The sequence below is a fragment of the Pan troglodytes genome, chromosome 11, assembly GCF_028858775.2.
Source record: "Pan troglodytes isolate AG18354 chromosome 11, NHGRI_mPanTro3-v2.0_pri, whole genome shotgun sequence".
NCBI lineage: Eukaryota > Metazoa > Chordata > Mammalia > Primates > Hominidae > Pan > Pan troglodytes.
This window is the reverse complement of record NC_072409.2, coordinates 36,994,469-37,015,097: the sequence shown is the minus strand read 5'-3', so window position 1 is coordinate 37,015,097 and position 20,629 is coordinate 36,994,469. Positions and strand designations below refer to the sequence as shown.

At 39.3% G+C, this 20,629-nt stretch overlaps 1 protein-coding gene across 9 annotated transcripts; it reads left to right on the top strand.

Moving 5' to 3' along the window:
* Positions 1-41: 41 nt before the first annotated feature.
* Positions 42-11,874, top strand: ZNF189 (zinc finger protein 189). Of its 9 annotated transcripts, none has more exons than XM_063787622.1 (4): positions 42-397; positions 605-676; positions 1,094-1,220; positions 9,149-11,874. In XM_063787622.1, the coding sequence occupies exons 3-4, from the start codon at positions 1,187-1,189 to the stop codon at positions 10,867-10,869; spliced, it is 1,755 nt and encodes a 584-aa protein (XP_063643692.1). In that variant the 5' UTR covers positions 42-397; positions 605-676; positions 1,094-1,186; the 3' UTR covers positions 10,870-11,874. The 9 variants fall into 9 exon arrangements, with proteins under 9 accessions (XP_063643692.1, XP_016816835.3, XP_009455284.3 ...); XM_016961346.4 differs by having other exon boundaries at positions 605-740; positions 1,139-1,220; XM_003312209.7 differs by having other exon boundaries at positions 68-397; positions 605-740; positions 1,136-1,220.
* The last annotated feature ends 8,755 nt before the right edge of the window (positions 11,875-20,629 follow it).

The window sequence follows — 20,629 nt, the reverse complement described above, 5'->3', positions numbered from 1 at the left end:
TGTAGTTGAGGGGGCCTCGGGAAGAATCTGGGTGACGCCTTCTGGTCCGGGGGCGGGCGGTCATAGCGTTACTTGGCTGAAAGGAGGAGGAACTGGCAGCGGGGAGGAGGCTCTAGCGAGGCCTGAAAGGCTGCGTAACCAGGCAGGAGTAGGGGTTGGGGTTCGGGGTTGGGGGACAGCCAGGGATCGCGTCTGATATGCTGTTGGGGTCGTGACCGTCTGGGGGCCGAGGCAGGCACTGGCCAGACCCAGCCAGGGATCCTCGTATTCGTCGAGCCTAATTTCCAGCAGCCGGGTAGGCCTCACCAGAGGCTCCTTTCCGTGAGGCCGCCCCCAATTCCTGCCCCTATTCTCTGCCTGGGAGATGGCTTCCCCGAGCCCCCCGCCGGAGTCGAAGGTAAGTAAGCACCCCCCAGGGGATCCCGGTTGTCTCGCCACTACCCCCGCTAGGCCGCACCACCGCTTTCTCCCCCACGCCCCCCACCAACCTCCTGACCGCCTCTTTAGGGCCAGCGCCTTGCAAGGAACTCCCCACTAGTGCATTGGGGTGCGGTTCGCGAACAAACTGCCCACTGGCTCCCTTTTTTTTTGTTTCTTTTTCTAGAGAGACTTGATAAATCGGCCTGAGAAAATAAGTAATGCTCCAGACTAGCTCTCTCATTTGTGAGTTCTCCAGGTGAAGCACCATTTTTGACCTTCCCTTGTGTCTTCTGTTCCTGGCACTGTGCCTGGACCCCAAGGTACACGCTTAGAGAACCTCAAGGAATTGAATTGAATAGAGTCACAAGCCAGTGCAAATGGAAAATTGAAGTAGGCAGTGAGGTGAGGGAAGCTTGGAGAGGCCTTGGGGCAGTTTACTAAAATTAAACTCTCAGGGCATAATAAATCAGAAAAGCCTTATCCGTAGGTCCTTTCTAGTCTGAGATGTCTGTCAGTTACAGTTCGTTCCCAGAATTGGGCAACATATGGAACTTTCAGTTATCATGTTCCTCCTAGCCTACTTGGCCACAATAAGTGATTGCCTCTGTCACTTTTAGTGGTAGAATTGTCCTTGAGACAACAGGAACTGACTACAGAAATCATACTATTTCAGGGGTTGCTGACATTTGAGGATGTGGCTGTGTTTTTTACCCAGGAGGAGTGGGATTATCTGGACCCAGCTCAGAGAAGCCTGTATAAAGATGTCATGATGGAGAATTATGGAAACCTGGTCTCACTGGGTAAGAATCTGCTGTTTCTCTAATTAAAATATCTAAGAAGGTAGAGAGAAATCAGACTAACAGAACATTTGGACGGAAACCAGTACCAAAACTGCTTTGTTCCAAAGTTCTGATTCAAACCTTTTAGCCATTAATTGTTTCCATAACTCTCATCCCTAGCTTCCTTGAGGTGACCAAACTGCGAGCCTTTCGGGCATCCTGTCTTCATAATCTCATTCCCATATTGTTCTGTACTTTCCGTCCTGGCTCATCCTCCCACAGCTTTCCTCCCACCCCTTTTCACTCTGCGTTCTGGAGCCCCTGTTCGTCTTCACATAATGTTCCTTCCCTCCTGGCCTTAACTGAAACCTGGCACTATCCCAAGGACAACGTTTCTCTGGCAGTTTTTCAAGTGGGGGCTGCTTATTCTCCCACATCCTCCTCCTTCCCCATCCTTTGTCTCGTGTTGGAAGGGGGAAGTTATTGTTCACTCAGCTTTTAAATGCTGTCCCCAAAGCATTAGTTTTCCACCTTCAAACAAAATCTCTCCTTCTTTGAGGTCTCAGCAGTCTTGCTTTTTCCACTCAATTCCTTTTCACTATCTGTCAACTTTTAGTTTGGTCCTTCACACATAACTTTGTCACATGTTTCATAGTCTATTTTAACTCGTGCCATGGATGACCCACTTAATACTTCAGCCTCAGTGGATCTTACTTCAGGGACCCTGCTTTCCACTTTTACTCAGCACCTTACATCATTGATCATACCAGTTTTGTCATAACAGGCAAATCGTAAATCCCAATACCCTATTCTCTGACCAGTTATTCGGCAATGGAAGTTTATTGACTGTGACTAGACGAGGGTAACCAAAACAGACAGGCTTTCTTCCCTTGTGGAGCTTACTACAACTTCTCTATCTTTCCTACTCCTTTCCACCTAAACCCATTCATTATTAACGATGTTTCCTGTCCCTTGACGTCTCTGTTTTTTCACTAAGGTGTCCAACCTTTCTGGGCTTGTATCCCCATCTAATCACCAGCAAGCTCTCTTGCTAACTTGTCATTATTCTCTACCCATTCTGCAAACTTCAAATCCTGTATTTGTTATAAAATGCACCTTTCCCTCTTTCCTACCCAAATTGCTAAACATAGCAGGAGAAATTCTCTAACCAGAAAGATTGATATCCTGTATATAAGTATGGCCTTTTTCTTCTACTCTCCACTGGGTTTTTATATCTTAGCAATATTTTTTGTCACTGATATGCTCACTGCCCTGTTCTTTTCAGTGACTATTCCAAAAGCTTATCCATCATTAAGTAGTGAAGCTCACCTTCTGTTTCTCAGAGAAAATAAAGGCCAATAAGCATGAACTCTCAACTTCTCTGCCTCTTATCTACACACTTAAAGCTGCTCTCATCTTCTCACCTTTCCAGAAACTAATCAGTCATTCTTTTTTCCCTTATAGTTTCAGTCACTATTTCTTCTCCCTTGGTACCCTTATTCTGATGATTGGTATGTTCATAACTCTTCAATAGGAGAAAAGAGAGGAAAAAAGAAAAAATCCCTCCTATGAGTCAGACTCTCCCTCTTGCTGCTGCCTATAATTTACTACTTGTTCTCTTCATAGTCAAGATTTTGTAAGAGTAGTTAATGTGTGTTCTGTATTTCTTTACCTCCCCTTGTGTCTGAGCCCCTTTGTCTTGCCTCTAATACTCCCTTTAAATTGTTTAACAGTGATCTGTAACACGTCATTGTCAAATGCAGTAGACTCTTTTGGGACCTTATTTTAGTCTACCTCTCTATGAATATGTGAAACTCTTTATTGTTTCCCTCCATTGGCTTGCATTCTCAGACTTCCCCTCAGTCTGTACTCTTTCCTTGGGGGACCTTACCTACACTCAGGTCATCAGCTACCGCTCTGTGAAAATAAGTCCCATTTTTTTTTTCAAGTCATAGCCTCATTCTGTTGCCCAGGCTGGAGTGCAGTGGTGCAATCTCAGCTCACTGCAGCCTCCACCTCCCGGGTTCAAGAGATTCTCCTGCCTCAGCCTCCTGAGTAGCCGAGACAAACAGGCGTGCACCGCCACACCCAGCTAATTTTTGTATTTTTAGTAGAGAAGGGGATTCACTGTGTTGGCCGGGCTGGTCTTGAACTCCTGATCTCAGGTGATCCGCCCACCTTGGCCTCCCAAAGTGCTGGGATTACAGGCGTGAGCCACCGTGCGTGGCCCAAATCTTTATTTCCACCTAAGAAAGGTAATGTGGAGCCTAACTGCCTAGGTTTAAATCCTTGTTCCACCACTTACTTAACCTGGTGAGTATAGTGATTTAATCTCTCTTTGCCTCAGTTTATTTTTTTATAAAATGGAAATAATAATAGCACCTACCTCATAGGGTTATTGTGAGCACTGACTGAATTAATGTATGTAAAACACTTGACACACTAACATGTAGTTAAGAACAATATAAATGTTGACTTATATTGTTGTCATCATCTTCTCTGTTGAGTTTCCAATTCCTAGTCATCTTTTGAAGACCACATGAGTAATTCAAACCTGGCAAGTTTCAATCCATTAAAATCAAGGGCCTTCTCTTTCTTTGTTTTACCAGAGCTAAGCACTCCTTTCTTTGTTTTACCTTGTATATACTCCTGCTATTGAATTTATCATACTATACTACAATCATTCTATATATGTTACTTTTCTAACCTCACTGATTACTGTGAGGATGGTAGATATACCTGTTGCATTTGATTTCTCCAGCACTTAGCACAGAGCCAGGCCTATATTATATGCTTCTTAAATATTTATATGACTGAGTAAGTACAGTTAAGACTCAGTATCTCTTAACTGGATTATTACATTAACCCCTAAACTACCCCCTTGCCACTAGTCTCCTTTTTTAAAATATATTCTCTCTACTGCCACCAAAGTGATTTTGTATTAGTTAATTGTGTAAAACTTCTGATGGTTCCTGATAGCTTAAATGATAAAAATCTTAATTTCTTATCATATAGGACCTTCCAAGTATAGCCTCTGCCTATCTTTCTTGCCTCACCTGTTTTTTCCTGCACACCACTTTAGTCTTCAGCCATATCAGCTGCTGATATGTGTGTGTGTGTGTGTGTGTGTGTTTTAATATACCATGTTGTCTCTCAGTCACTGCCAGCTTATCCATACATATGGTATTCTGGTTGATAGAACCAAGTAAGTGCCTGGCCCTGCCTTCTCCTAGAACTGCAGCATGTAAATACCATATGGACAAGGTGTGACAGTGTGCCCACAGATGATCTTCTACTTGTAGGCTGTCTTCTTTATTTCAGCTTAAATACAGCTTTCCATATTCTTCATTTCTCCTCCCACAGTCTTTTCATCCTCCTCAATAAACCCTATCTCCATCCCTTTGGTGAGAGCTCCCTTGATGAGAGATCACTATTATTCTACTGTTGCAATGCAGTATTCTCTTCTACATCATCTTAACTGCTTTTCATAATGCAACTCTTGTCTAGCTTTATAGTTTTGGCTTTTCATTCATACTTTTCCTTTTCAAGCTTATTTTTAAAAAAAACTTTAATAGCTACATCGATGATACAGTTGATAGCTTAATTTCTCAGATCTTTGACATCTTCAATTTTAATGACTCTTTCCGCAATGACTTGCAGATTGCCACCTTATTACTGTGTCTTCACATGGCAGAAGGGGAGAGAGATAGAGCAAACGTTCTGGTCTTTGTTCCTCTTTTTATAAGAACACTAATCCCATCATGGGGGCCCCACCTTCATGACCTCATCTAAATTTAATTACTTCCCAAAGGCCCCGCCTCCAAATATCATCACATTGTGGATTAGGGCTTCAGCATATGAATATTTGGTGGGAACACAAACATTCAGTCTATAACACTGTCTTATCTCTTTTTTCTCCTTGACGGTTTAGTCTTTTCTCCTTATGTTCACATTCTTCTGTCCTTTTGGCTTCTGGTTTGATAGGTTACAATTCTAGCTACCTTCCGAATAACTAGCGATTTCAGTTTTAATTCCAGGTTCTTTGGCGAAACCCACTTTGAGACAACTATCTGTGTAGAAAAATTGGCCATGACCACAGGATGGGAAGATATTGCATAAGCATTGCCAAGCCCAGATCTAATGGATAGTCACTTCAAGGCTGCTCTGTGTGGAAGCCTTACTCTTGTGTTTTTCACCTGCCTACCCTGTTGACCTATTTATTTTTATGTGAATGTCATTGTTTTATTCGCTTTAACAATATATTACATTTTGTGTCTGGTAATATAAGTCATTCTTTAATAATCTTTTTCAGGATGTACTTCACTAGTCTGCCTTCTTCTAAACTTTAGATTTATTTACTTTTTTATTGGTTCATATGATTTTTGATTGGAATGTGATTAGTTTCATAGATTGAAAGGAATTGAGATCCTTATAATATTGAATCTCTTTAGCCATTTGGTTGACTCTGTTTAACTGTATCCTTTTGTCTTTCAGAAAAATTGTATGGAATATTTTTATGGATCTTACACATTTCTTATGTTTATTCCTAGGTTTTATGTTTTTTGTTACTATTGTGAAGCATTTATATCATTTCTGTATAATATTTACTAACTTTTTTTGTACTAAGAACAAGCTTTTTAATCTTGTTATGATTATATTTTCATTTGCTTCTTCCAGGAATTTTAGGTATATATTCATATCATCTTCAAGTAATGATCATTTTGTCTTATTCATTTGAATGAAATTGACAGAACAGTATCCACTAATCCAACTAACATAACTGAACAAATATTCTGAAGAGACTGCCTTCTCACAAAGAATTTACAATCTAGTGGAAGAGACAAATAACGAACAGTTAAAAAATGCAGTGTAATCATAGCAATAATAGAATTATGGTCGAGGGCTGGTAATAAAAAAATAGAACACCTGAATCTGTCTAGTGGACTTAGTAAAGGCTTTGTGGAGGAACTGTTGCTTTAAACTTAAAGATTGCTTTGAATCTTAAAGTAAAACCAAAAGTTTGCCAGGTAAACAGTGTTGAGGGACATTTAGTAAATGAGATATGTGAAGATAAGACATGAAAGACTGTAACACAAACAATTTGCCTACATAAAGTGTGATAAAGTAGGTAGGAACATGACTTGAGGCTTAGAGACTGTGTCATGAAGAGTTGTATCATAGCAAAGAGCTTGATTCGATCTTAAAGGTGATGGGGAGCTGCTAAATCTACAGGTGATGACTTGAGTAGAATTCTGTTTTATAGAGATCTCTTCTAGAATCAGTAAGGCATATATAATGTGTTGGCAGCCTGAAGACTGGAGCCAAAGATTATAAGGCAGCTACATGATTGTGAAGGATGAAAGAGAGGTGCTAGAGAGAAATCCAGGATTTGGATGATTGATTAACAGTGAGAAGAAGGGAGAAATACAGGATGATTGCTGCTTTGAGACTGTAGGGTAATGGATGATGGTGCCTTTCAAGAGATAATTAAAGGTGGGGAAAGGCATGAAAGCAGATGATGATGATCATGTTAATTGTGAGCCCTTTGTGAGGCATTTAACTGGAGATATCTGGAGGGTGTATATACAGAACAAGTAAGGATGTAAATGTGGGTAACAATAACAAAAGTCAGTTGACAAAGGAAAAGAAATAAATGAGGGAACTTTATCAGAAAAGGCCAAAGAAGTAGGGAAGGAAATAAAAGAATGTAGTAGCGTAGAAACCAAAAACAGATAATGTCAAGAAATAGGGGTGGTCAACAGTGTTAGATGCTGCTGAATAACATAAGGACTGAAACATGCCCATTTTAGGCCAGGCATGGTGGCTCACTCCTGTAATCCCAGCACTTTGGGAAGCTGAGGTGGGTGGATCACCTGAGGTCAGAGTTCGAGACCAACATGGTGCCCCATCTCTACTAAAAACGCAAAAAAATTAGCTAGGCACAGTGGCGGGTGCCTGTAATCCCAGCTACTTGGGAGGCTGAGGCAGGAGAATTGCTTGAACCTGTGAGGTGGAGGTTGTAGTGAGCCAAGATCACTCCAGCCTGGGCAATAAGAGTGAAACTCTGTCTCAAAAAAAAAAAAAAAAAAATGCCCATTTTATTTTTATTTGAGTCATTGGTAATCTAATGAGAAGTTTCTCTAGATGCTGGAAACAGAAACCAGATTTCGCCACAGGTTGCAGAATAGATTGAATAGGAAGAGGTTGGGCTTGGAAAACATAAGAAATAGAAAACCTCGGTGTTAAGATTTTTTTTCAATGCTTGGCTTTCATAAAGAGAAGGATTTCAGGTTCAAGATAAAATTGGACATATTTATGTAATGGTAGGAAAGTGTCAATAGAGAGTGTGTATTGAAGAAAGAGGAAAGACGGGATAATTAAGCAAATGCCCAGAGGTGAGTAGGATCGGTAAGTGATGGATGGATTAGCTTTGCATAAGAATCAGATATATCTTTATGTACCATTGGCAGATAATTTTATAGGTAGAGGACAGAAAGTTGAGGGAGTTCTTTCATGTTTTTTCATTATGTGAAAGAAAATACAGCCCACTGAAAAATTTGAGAGGGGACACTAAAAAGCCTTAGAAGAAATAAAATTTCTAGTAGTTTCTTAGGGGAATAGGAAAAGGTTATTTTAGAATAAAATAATGAAGTAAGCAAATAGAAAATTCAAAGATGACTCCACAAAAAATTGAGAGAAAAGAGGATGTATGAAAAAGGAGCTTGTTTAGGGCCAAATATAAATGTGGTCATTATTGAATCTTCTAGCGGAATTATCTAATATCTATTCCAGCAAGAGATGGAAAATCAGGAAGATGTCAGAAGCAGGCCTAGATGTACTATATGACACTCTGTTATATCATAGACCACTGTGCTGTCTTTTCTTCAACACATGCAAGATTTTCATTTCTCAGATGTCATGCAGCCTCTCAGTTGGAACAAGATGGTGAACCTTGGGTCTTATATTGTTAGAGAGTTTAGAATCACGTGTACTTGAGGTATGATTTGTGGTAGGTAAAGTCATAAGCTACCACAGACTGCCCTTTTTGGTTGTTGCTCCCATGAACTCTGACCATGTTTCTTAATACTTATTTTATTCTGCATCTCGATATCATAGACTCTCTGTCACCTAACCCTTTATTATTGTTTTTAAAAGCCATTTTGTCTCTTTATACAGGAGCTGCTTTTTACTTAATATTTTCTTTATCATATTATTTTCTTTCCCCATTTTTTACTTAACATCCATTCCATTTGGCAGGGGGGCTTCATGTCTTATCTCTGAATCCTGGCTGATTACAATGTTTCTGGAGTGCTTTTGATGGGCAGTGAGTAAATGCTTGTTAATGAATGAATTATTGTTTCCCCTGGATCTTTGTCTTTTATCCTTCTTAGCATCTTTTTTTATTTTTATTTTTATTTTTTTGAGATTAGGTCTCACTCTATTGCCAGGGCTGGTGTGCAGCGACGCAAACACAGCTTGCGGCAGCCTTAACCTGTTGGGCTTAAGTGATCAATCCTCCCACCTCAGCTACCTGAGTAGCTGGGACTACAGGTGTGCACCACCATGTCCGGCTAATTAAAAAAAAATTTTTTTTTTTGTAGAGATGAAGTCTCACTGTTGCCCAGGCTGGTCTCAAACTCCTGAGCTCAAGTGATCCTCCCACCTCATTCTCCCAAAATGCTAGGATTACAGGCATGAGCCACTATGCCTGGCCATTAGCATCTGGTCCCTTCTGTTAATTATTTCGTCTGATCATATTCCAATAATGCTTTCTCATCCTTAATTTTCTTGAACTTAGTGGAGTTTTTTTTTCATCCTACCCTGTTTTCCTTGATAGACTGATTAATCCCACCTTGACTTTATTTGTTTCTTTGTTTGCCCATCTTACTTTGTTTCTCCTTGCTTCAAAGACCTTGGTTGATCTTTGTATTTCCTTTTTATTATTCCAGATGTTTTGAACAGAGATAAGGATGAGGAGCCAACTGTAAAACAAGAGATTGAAGAAATTGAGGAAGAAGTGGAACCACAGGGTGTAATAGTTACAAGAATCAAAAGTGAAATTGACCAGGATCCTATGGGTAGAGAAACATTTGAACTTGTTGGTAGGTTAGATAAACAAAGAGGGATCTTCCTATGGGAAATACCAAGGGAATCTTTGACCCAGGAACAGAGAATGTTCAGAGAAAACACTAACATTATCCGTAAAAGACCAAACTCAGAAGAGAAATGCCATAAATGTGAAGAATGTGGAAAGGGTTTTGTCCGCAAGGCCCATTTCATTCAACATCAAAGGGTCCATACTGGTGAGAAACCTTTTCAGTGCAATGAATGTGGGAAAAGTTTTAGTCGCAGTTCATTTGTTATTGAACATCAGAGAATTCACACTGGGGAAAGGCCCTATGAGTGTAATTACTGTGGAAAAACCTTTAGTGTGAGCTCAACCCTTATTAGACATCAGAGAATCCACACTGGAGAAAGACCCTATCAGTGTAATCAGTGTAAACAGAGCTTCAGCCAGAGAAGGAGCCTTGTTAAACATCAAAGGATTCATACAGGTGAGAAACCCCATAAATGTAGTGACTGTGGGAAAGCCTTCAGTTGGAAATCACACCTTATTGAGCATCAAAGAACTCACACTGGTGAGAAACCTTATCACTGTACCAAATGTAAGAAGAGCTTTAGTCGAAATTCATTGCTTGTTGAGCATCAAAGAATTCACACTGGGGAAAGACCCCATAAATGTGGTGAATGTGGGAAAGCCTTTCGATTAAGCACATACCTTATACAACACCAAAAAATTCACACTGGCGAGAAGCCTTTTCTTTGTATTGAGTGTGGAAAAAGTTTCAGTCGGAGCTCATTCCTTATTGAACATCAGAGGATCCATACTGGTGAAAGACCTTATCAGTGCAAAGAGTGTGGGAAAAGTTTCAGTCAACTTTGCAACCTTACTCGTCATCAGAGAATTCACACAGGAGACAAGCCCCATAAATGTGAGGAATGTGGAAAAGCCTTTAGTAGAAGCTCAGGTCTTATTCAGCATCAGAGAATTCACACCAGGGAGAAGACTTATCCATACAATGAAACTAAGGAAAGTTTTGATCCAAATTGCAGTCTTGTTATACAGCAGGAAGTCTACCCTAAGGAGAAATCTTATAAATGTGATGAATGTGGGAAAACTTTTAGTGTTAGTGCTCATCTTGTACAACATCAAAGAATCCACACTGGTGAAAAGCCCTATCTATGTACTGTCTGTGGGAAAAGCTTCAGCCGGAGCTCATTTCTTATTGAACATCAGAGAATCCACACTGGTGAGAGACCCTATCTGTGCAGACAGTGTGGAAAAAGCTTTAGTCAGCTTTGTAATCTTATTCGACATCAGGGTGTTCACACAGGTAATAAACCCCATAAATGTGATGAATGTGGAAAGGCCTTTAGCCGGAACTCGGGTCTTATTCAGCATCAGAGAATACACACAGGAGAGAAACCTTATAAGTGTGAGAAGTGCGACAAAAGTTTCAGTCAACAGCGCAGTCTTGTCAACCATCAGAAGATCCATGCAGAGGTGAAAACCCAAGAAACCCATGAATGTGACGCTTGTGGTGAAGCCTTTAATTGCCGTATTTCTCTTATTCAGCATCAGAAATTGCACACAGCATGGATGCAATAAATGTAGAGCAATACATAAGCTCAATTTGATTTGAGACTAGTACCCAAGTGCAGTTTTAGTATGGCTCAACATGGGTCAGATTTAGTGATAAAGCAAATTCTCCTTGGCCTCAGGCAAATAGTTTCTAAAGATTCTGTGAATAGTGGACAACTGCCCATGAGCATTTGACTTCCCTTACTCTTTGATGATCGTAGAGAAAGACTTGGTAATTTATCTAAGTATCTTTAATAAATCTTTCAGCAGAGAGATTAAACCTTGGTTCAGAGCATGGGTGCTCTGAGGGACAAAGTTGGATTAGTATAAGGGAGCTGGAGCAGCTGATAGTGGAAAACAGAATAATGATTCAAAGAGTCTTCTGTCACCATGTCATATTGTGGTTCTTTCAGTTCCATGATATGTTTGGCTCTGCATGCCAAAGTCCAGTGATTAAGCATATATAAGTTGTCAAGGAAACAAAGCCCAAATGTTTTTAAAACAAGTATATAGTTTTTGTCATTGTTTAAGAAAGCCAGTTGTTTGGCATGTGAGTTAAAGGCAGTTCCAATGCCTGATGGTTCCCAGATCTATGAAATGAGTGGACCATTAACCTTACATGTAAAGATTATGTTAGTAATTAAGAAACCTAACAAAGGTGTTACCAAGGAACCTTTGGGAGTGCCTTTTTTGTTTTTCAAGATGGACCCAAAAAAGTGGAGGAAGATATTGTTCTTTTGTGCCCTCCTACCTGTGAGAGATATTTGTAGTCTTATGTGAATGAGCTTATCCCTCCACAACCAGGTGCATATGAAAGTGTACATATTATGACTGCCAAGAATTGGAAATGAAAAGACCTGGAGTCTATGCTAGGAAGCTGAGATATTTTGGTATTGCATTGGTTTTTATGGTAACTAGGTTTTGCATGCAATTAAAAATCCTTATTTCTTGTTCTAGGGCTTCCCTTAGTTAATGGTTATTATAAACTTATTAATTCATCTGTTTTAACCATTAAAACCTGTTTTGTTTTTTGCTTTGTGTAAGAGTTGTTACTTTAGTGTAAAACCAATTCTGTCTAACACATTACTGTGTTTTTAAAATTAGAATCAAAAATAGGAAGGAAATAGCTGTCATTTGTTCTGTGTGTGACTAGTTAAACTTTTCTGGAGTAGCTCAATTAAGCCCAGGTTCTTCAGTTTCTGAGTATAGAATTCCAAATTAGCAGAATTCTGTAATTCCAGCTTCCTAATAGTTTGAGCAAATGACCCTTCCCTTTCTCCTGTACCTCAGTCATTCTAAAAATTACCTCCAGACTTTCATCTTCCCATCTCTTTATGTGTGTACCTGCATGTGAGTGTGGAGATTATGGTACATGTATAGAAAGATACATATCTTTGTGCACTCCCTTATTCAAATTAGGTACTCATAGTTACTATACAGTTGACATTTCAAAGCAATTTGTAGTCCAAGGAAAAGTACAAAAAACAACATACTGCACCTGACTCATATAAAATTTTCCTGCCCTGGACCTTCCCAGTTGTAGTTATTTTACACTAGTGGTTCCCAGATCAGGATCTCAACTAATGAGGTTCTTAGACCTGTTCTCAGTATTTTAAAAATCTATTGTGTATGTTTTCACTGCATGTACACTGAAACACATTTCTTTGCTTTTTGTTGAAGTCACATCAGTTTCATGTACGGTTATCTTCCATAGCAGAAGCACTGGCTGCTGTTGACCTCATAGTAGTTTGAGGCTATGGTTGTATGAGGTAGTCCTACGTAATTTTTAATATCCTTGGACATGAATCTGGAATTTATAGAAATTTCTTAATTTTAAAATCCTTGGACAACTCAGAACTCCAGTAACAGTGAACAGTTCTTGACTGCATATACACATCATTGCTTATAAAAAACATAGAACCCTAAAAAATCATTTTTTTAAAATTATACTTTAAGTTCTGGGATACATGTGCAGAATGTGCAGGTTTGTTACATAGGTATACATGTGCCATGGTGTCATTCTGCATAGTGCCATCGCAGAAATTTTCTTCCATTCTGTAGGTTGCCTGTTCACTCTGATGCTAGTTTCTTTTGCTGTGCAGAAACTCTTTAGTTTAGTTAGATCCCATTCATCAATTTTGGCTTTTGTTGCTTTAGTGTTTTAGTTAATTTTGGTGTTTTAGTCATGAAGTCTTTGCCCATGCCTATGTTCTGAATGGTATTGCCTAGGTTTTCTTCTAGGGTTTGTATGGTTTTAGGTTTTACATTTAAATCTTTATTCCATCTTGAGCTAATTTTTGCATAAGGTGTAAGGAAGGGGTCCAGTTTCCGCTTTCTGCATATGGCTAGCCAGTTTTCCCAGGACCATTTATTAAATAGGGAATCCTTTCCCCATTGCTTTTTTTGTCAGGTTTGTCAAAGATCAGATGGTTGTAGATGTGTGGTGTTATTTCTGAGGCCTCTGTTTTGTTCCATTGGTCTATATATCTGTTTTGGTACCAGTACCATGCTGTTTTGGTTTCTGTAGGCTTGTAGCATAGTTTGAAGTCAGGTAGCGTGATGCCTCCAGCTTTGTTCTTTTTGCTTAGGATTGTCTTGGCTATGTGGTGGGTTCTTTTTTGGTTCCATATGAAATTTAAAGTAGTTTTTTTCTAGTTCTGTGAAAAAAGTCAATGGTAGCTTGATGGGAATAGCATTGAATTTATAAATTACTTTGGGCAGTATGGCCATTTTTACATAAAAAAAAGCAGTGCTGGGCGTGGTGGCTCACACCTGTAATCCCAGCACTTTGGGAGGCCGAGGCAGGTGGATCACCTGAGGTCAGGAGTTCAAGACCAGCCTGACCAACATGGAGAAACCCTGTCTCTACTAAAAATACAAAATTAGCCAGGCGTGGTGACACATACCTGTAATCCCAGCTACTTGGGAGGCTGAGGCAGGAGAATCACTTGAACCTGGGAGGTGGAGGTTGCGGTGAGCAGAGATCGCACCATTGCACTCCAGCCTGGGCAACAACAGCAAAACTCCATCTCAAAAAAATAAAAATAAAAATAAAAAGGTTAAGTGTCCATTTCTGTTTCCCAAGAAAATTATAAAAGTATGCAGAAGGCTCTAGAGAGGGAAATGAAGTATCTAGAAGAGAAGGGAAGAAAAAAGTTAAATCAAGAGGAGGGTGCTTAAGATGAAGCTAAAAGATGAGTACCAGGGAAGATAAATAGTATCTGAAGGCGGGGGAATTGTGAGATAACTGGTAGCTACAAATTGAATTCCTGATTGCTTGGTGAATTGGGAATGTGACAGGAGGTAAGGCTGCCCTTCTGTAAGGGCAGATCAAGAGTTGTCATGCTAGGGAGACTATTCTGCCTAAAATTCTGGGGTACTATTTTGTGTTTAAGTATGCTGTGTATATTAAAAGGGTACATATTTGAAGTGTTCGGCTCTTAGTTTTCACTACTAAACACCTGTGTAACCAGCACTCAGCTTAAGAATAACATTACTAGTACTAGAAATACTTCCCTTGTGCAACTTTCCAAATATTAAACCCAAAAATCCTATGTTCCATAGGGAGGGAAAGATTTGGGACCAGGTTTTTTGGTTGTTTGTGTTTTTTGTTTGTTTTTTAAATTTTCACCTGATTCTTAAGTGTGCAAGGACCATGGTTCTTGACCTTCCTTAGATTTGTGGATCTTAATTCTCAGAAAATTGTGCATGGAAAATATTGTGCCAGGGCCTTGTTTCTGTGTAAAAACTTCAAGAGGTCTTTAAAGTAGTACAGTTGAGAGATTATGGTGCTTCAACTAAGGCAGTGGGAATGTGAGAAAGAGATGAATTTGAGAAATATTTATAAACAGTGAGATTTGGTTGCTAATTGGATGAGAAAACTAAGGAAGAGTAAAGATTCAAAGTCAGTTTGGGTTGTTGGTGCTCTTATTCAATGAGACAGGACAAAAAAAAAGTGTACCTTGTATGGAATGAGGAGATCACTAACATTTTGAATGTGTGTTAGTCTGTCTGTGAGATAGTAAAGATGTCCAGAGGCAATTGCAGATATGGATATGGTGCTCAGGAAAAAGAACTGGGCTAGAAATTGATTTAGGAATTCACCAGTGTTTAGACATGAATGGATTAAGCTTTAAGGAAAGAATACAGCAAGAAAAGAAGTCCAGAGATGGAATCCTAGGGCCTACTTTGTTTAGTGGGTAGGCAAGGTGCAAAGGAGACAGGAATAACCAGAAGTATGGGAAACCCAACATGTAGTGATAACTTCTGTCAGAAAGTGATCCAGAAGCATGCTGCAGAGAGGCTGAGGAAGGGTTGAAGAGTGTCTTTTGGATTTGATAATTAGTCATTAATGGGTTTCTGTAAGAACAGCTTCTGGAGTTAGGAAGAGCCAGTTTTCAGGGGGCTAAATGGTGTCCGGAGAGTAGATCATCAGCTCCCAAATACGGTCAATTCTTAAAAATTATTCTACATTCAAGTAGCAAAAATAATGATAATATAATATCCTTGTTAAAAAAAAGATAAATTGATTATTAGAGATCTTTGTTCTGAAAGTATGCTCTTTTCTAAAAAAAAAAAAAAAAACAACTAAGTCCTTTTTTGAAATAATAGTGATTTGGGAGGATAGTCTGTTACATTTATGTCTTTATTTAAAAAAAATGGCAACCCTTTATTGGTTATTCTTTTTACTTGCTTAATTTTACTGTTCTATAAAGTTAGAGAATAAAAGTAGATTACTCGTCTGTGAGTATAAAGAGGGCTGTAGATGGAGATTGAAGAAAAATTTGAGTGGATAGCCAGTTGAGGGATAGGTTGAAGATAGAGGAGAGCAGAATGAAAGTTGATTAAGTTATTAGATATGCTGAAATGCGTACTAACAGTTATGGAAAGATTTTCTTCAGGGACCTTCTTCAACTTGGGAGAAAATGAAAGAGGACAGATTTGGTGTCTGGTTGGGTGAGGGGAAAATCAAATTCACTTGAGATGACCCATTAAAAAAAATAATAATAAAATCCATGTTTTGAGGATCAGGGAAGGAAGATGGGTGGACATGGTTAGGCATAGAGTTAGGTGTCTTGTCAATAATAAAGGTTTGAAGGAGCAGCTGGAGATAGTTGGGATTTTATTTAGAGCCCAGCTGAAGTAAAACTGTTTTAAAAATTATTTTTATTTTTTACTCCTATGGCATCACAAGAAGTAAAACTATGAACTTCATGAAATTACTCATATTTCTTCTGGGTATTAACATATGAGACAATTTTGAAAGAAAATTGAGCTTAAAGTAGATGAAGCAAATTATTGATTAGATAAAATTTTAAAATGAGCAGGTAAAAGGGGTCTTTGGTGGCAAAAAGAAAAACAGGCAAAAATATTCTATTTCTCTGTAATTTTGATGAGTGAGGCATTTCACATTCATCTGTCTTCCTAAAGGAGGATGTCATCAGCAAATCTAGGGGCACACAGAACACACCTAGTTGAGCACAGTGCTTGCAGAATAAATTTCACCTCCTTTTTTGAAAACAATCCAGTCCAAGTATTCCAATCCTTTTTTTTAAAGTTGCTGTTCCCAGTCAGTATTTGATATATTTGACATTATTCTCCCTCATTCAAAAGTGTTTTGTGGCCCCAGGTGGGTAGTAGGGGTGGGTTGATTGGTTTCTTTAAAACTAAGTCCGTCTATAACCATAATACACAGACAAAGAGAAGAGAGACACATTTGCTTTACTGCACAAGTGGGACAAGATCAATTAACATGTATTTAAAAAATTTAAAAATACCTGCTAGGTGTTATGTCAGTTTGATAGTTGCGTCAAGCAGCCCTTTATCATCAAGGAGACTTGAAGACTTGAGGAATGCATAGTAAGCCACATGTGTTACATGAGACGGGGGAAAAATCACCTAACTTTCCAAAACACTGAATTTTGATTGTGTGATTTCATTCACACAAATAAAACATGGTGTGTGTGTCTTGCCTGTGTTGTTGCCTATCTGGGAGCCATGCTCTAAGAACAGGTTTCTCATGTTAGTCCACTGGCTGAGGTAAATCCTCACATTACATGACAGTCATTGTGTCCCTGCAACCCAGAAGTGCACTCTGAACAGGACAGAGTAACAGAGCAGGAGAAGGAAAAGTTGTACATAGCTGCAGAAGGTTGCCTTGACCTTGATTATCTTAGGGGGGCAGAATACATTTCTCTGACACTTGAGACCCTGGGCTACTGCCTAGCCCTGGCTGTTCTGAACTGCTCAAAGAATCAGAGCTATGTTTAGAAAATGCCCTATTTTTCTTTTTTTAAAATTATTATTATACTTTAAGTTCTAGGGTACATGTGCACAATGTGCAGGTTTGTTACATATGTATACATGTGCCATGTTGGTGTGCTGCACCCATTAACTCGTCATTTACATTAGGTATATCTCCTAATGCTATCCCTCCCCCCTCCCTCTGAGGGCCCTGAACAGGCCCCAGTGTGTGATGTTTCCCTTTCTGTGTCCATGTGTTCTCATTGTTCAATTCTCACCTATGAGGGGGAACATGGGGTGTTTGGTTTTTTGTCCTTGAGAAAGTTTGCTGAGAATGATGGTTTCCAGCTTCACCCATGTCCCTACAAAGAACATGAACTCATCTTTTTTATGGCTGCATAGTATTCCATGGTGTATATGTGCCGCATTTTCTTAATCCAGTCTATCATTGATGGACATTTGGGTTGGTTCCAAGTCTTTGCTATTGTGAATAATGCTGCAATAAATATGTGTGCATGTGTCTTTATAGCAGCATGATTTATAATCCTTTGGGTATATACCCAGTAATGGGATGGCTGGGTCAAATGGTATTTCTAGTTCTAGATCCTTGAGGAATCACCACACTGACTTCCACAATGGTTGAACTAGTTTACAGTCCCACCAACAGTGTAAAAGCATTCCTATTTCTCCACATCCTCTCCAGCACCTGTTGTTTCCTGACTTTTTAATGATCGCCATTCTAACTGGTGTGAGATGGTATCTCATTGTGGCTTTGATTTGCATTTCTCTGATGGCCAGTGATGATGAGCATTTTTTCATGTGTCTTTTGGCTGCATAAATGTCTTCTTTTGAGAAGTGTCTGTTCATATCCTTTGCCCACTTTTTGATGGGGTTGTTTGTTTTTTTCTTGTAAGTTTGTTTCTTTGTAGATTCTGGATATTAGCCCTTTGTCAGATGAGTAGATAGCAAAAATTTTCTCCCATTCTGTAGGTTGCCTGTTCACTCTGATGGTAGTTTGTGTTGCCGTGCAGAAGCTCTTTAGTTTAATTAGATTGAAAATGCCCTATTTTTCATCTACCACAGTACTCAGCCCAGCATGTATGTAAGTCTTTTTGAGAACTAGGTAAAGAATTTTGAGCTTTCATTTGTCCCAAGCACTTGCCTATCAGGTTGCAATGAAACAGACTTTATTAAGATGATAATGGCTATGCTACATACAAGGAATTGTTTGTTGTTTTCTCTTGTCTAAAGATGTCATGTCTACTCACCTACCCCACCGACAAAAGGCCAGGTGCTACATTGGATTGCTATTATAGACACTTAGCTGGCTCCTGGTTCCCTCCTGATCCTCTACATTCTAGAAAGTAATTTTCAGCACTGCTCTTATGTTATTCTTTCCTTAAATGTCATCCACAGTTCCCTATTTCTCATCACTTCAAGGCAAGACTTTCTAAAGTTCTCTGCCCATCCATGTGCCACTCCATTATGGAAAATCAGCCTCACCATTCCAGGTTGTTTTCCCATAGTTCTCTCAACACATAGTTTGTACTCTAGTAAGGACACACAATTCATGTTCATTCTCATTCATGAGCCTTTACCTTTCTTCAAGAGCCAGCTGACAGGGAAAACTAATATTTATTCCCTACTTATGTATCTGGCACTGTATATAAAATATTGCCCTCAAAACAAGCATCTTTTACAGATGTGAAGACTGAGGCTCAGAGAGACTATGTTTCCCAAGATCACATAACTAATAATAAACTGCCTTCAGCTAATCCTCCCTCTTCCATAAAATATTCCTTCCCTTTTGATCTCAGCATCTAGCCTATGCCACTGCAATTTAGCACATTATTGTACCATTTTCTTTGTTTTCTAACTGCATGCTTGTCTTCCTCATTTCCATGGTAAGCATAGAAGGACCATGTAGTATCTTTACAGTGCTGAGCATACAGTGGGTGCTGCAAGAGTATTTGTTGGCTGATTTTTATGTATGTTATACATATTGATGCCCAGTACTGAGTGCTTTAGATTATTTCAAGAGACTTAGACTGCTTTCCAGCCAGAATACCATGTTTATATGAGCAGTAGAAAAAGAGCTGTGACTGGCTGTGTTGAGCTTTGCATCACTTCTCTCTCTTAATTCATCCTCTCTTCAAAATGGGCTTTGGGATTGGTAGCATTGCATGAGCCCTCCAGGCTGCATTGAGCATGGGCAATTTATCTTTTACTCTAGAAATGTGGCAGATATTGTTCCAAGGGCAGTTCTCACAATTCTTTATCTGAAAGCCTTGAGGCCATATGTGCTTTGGAAATCAGAATTTTGTCAGATTTTAGAGAGTAAATATATTGCTTATGCAATATATTGTATATATTGTATAACTCCCTCTGCAGGGTCTCAGGAAGCACCTGCAATCAAGCACATTAATATTGCTGCATCTCATCAGATGGAGTAAAGATGACAGATAGGTTCAGGTCAGATTTTGCCACCAAATAATTTACTAAAACTTATGAGAAAACTTTTGGTCTTCAGAGTTTTTAGATTTCAGAATTGTGAATAAGGGATTGTGAACTTGTTATTGAGATGTATTAACTCATTTATTCTTACAACAATATGTGATCATGTACTTTTTCTTATTTTGGTGAGGAAGAAACTGAATGACAGAAAGGTATAATGTGTCCAAGGTCACATGGCTAGTAAGTGATAGGACCAGCATTTGAATCTATGCTGTCTGACTCTAGAACCTGTGCTTTGAAGAACCCTGAGTACTACCACCCAAGAGGACTTTGTAAATCACACTAGCCTAAATCTCACCACCGACTGGTTATGTGACCTTGGAAAACTTCCTTAGCACGCTGGACCCCAGTTTTCTCCTCTGTCACTGTGAGTGACATCTAGACGGCAGCTGGAGTCTTTCATTCCAGCAGGGCTAAGTCAGATGATCTGGAAATCCCATTTCTGCATTGCCTAAAGCTCACTCCAAGATTGCTGCAAGTTTCTAGAAGCTTATCTTCTCACTGTCACAGTTGTTTTTTGCTTCTCCTAAATTAATTCACATTATGAATCATTATGAATCATCTCAGTATATTGTTTTTATAAAGCATGCTGTAGACTCAAATGAGAAACTCAGTTCTTCCTCACAAGAAGACAGTATCTTTAGATTGCTTAATAATAGTTCTCCTCTCAATAGTTCTCTTCTCAAAAGCCTGTCACCTCCCCACAATTACATATTGCCCTAGCTTCTTTCCTGCCTCCTCCTTTTCCTTCCTTTCTCATTTCTTCCTCTCTTCCCTCATTTTCTTGCCCATTCCCTTCCTTCTTCCCTCTTCCCTCTTCAGAGCAAAAACAAATTCCTCTTTTTATTCTTTCCACAACTTAGTCATTTGTGTGTGTGTGTGTGTGTGTGTGTGTGGCCTTGGCTCTTGATAGCTTCAAAATGTCTTCTTCTCCCAGTGACTTATGAACGTATTTTCTTACACACAGGCAGTATCCTCTCTATGAATTCCTTTCCTTTTTGTTCTCCTGTAATGTCCAACCCAAATGCCA

Bases quoted from the DNA above. Each gene is read 5' to 3' on its own strand.
- ZNF189 (XM_003312208.7), top strand. From the start codon at position 365: ATGGCTTCCCCGAGCCCCCCGCCGGAGTCGAAG. The intron at 398-1,093 runs GTAAGTAAGCAC...ATACTATTTCAG, and splicing joins GCCCCCCGCCGGAGTCGAAG to GGGTTGCTGACATTTGAGGA. The intron at 1,221-9,148 runs GTAAGAATCTGC...TTATTATTCCAG, and splicing joins TGGAAACCTGGTCTCACTGG to ATGTTTTGAACAGAGATAAG.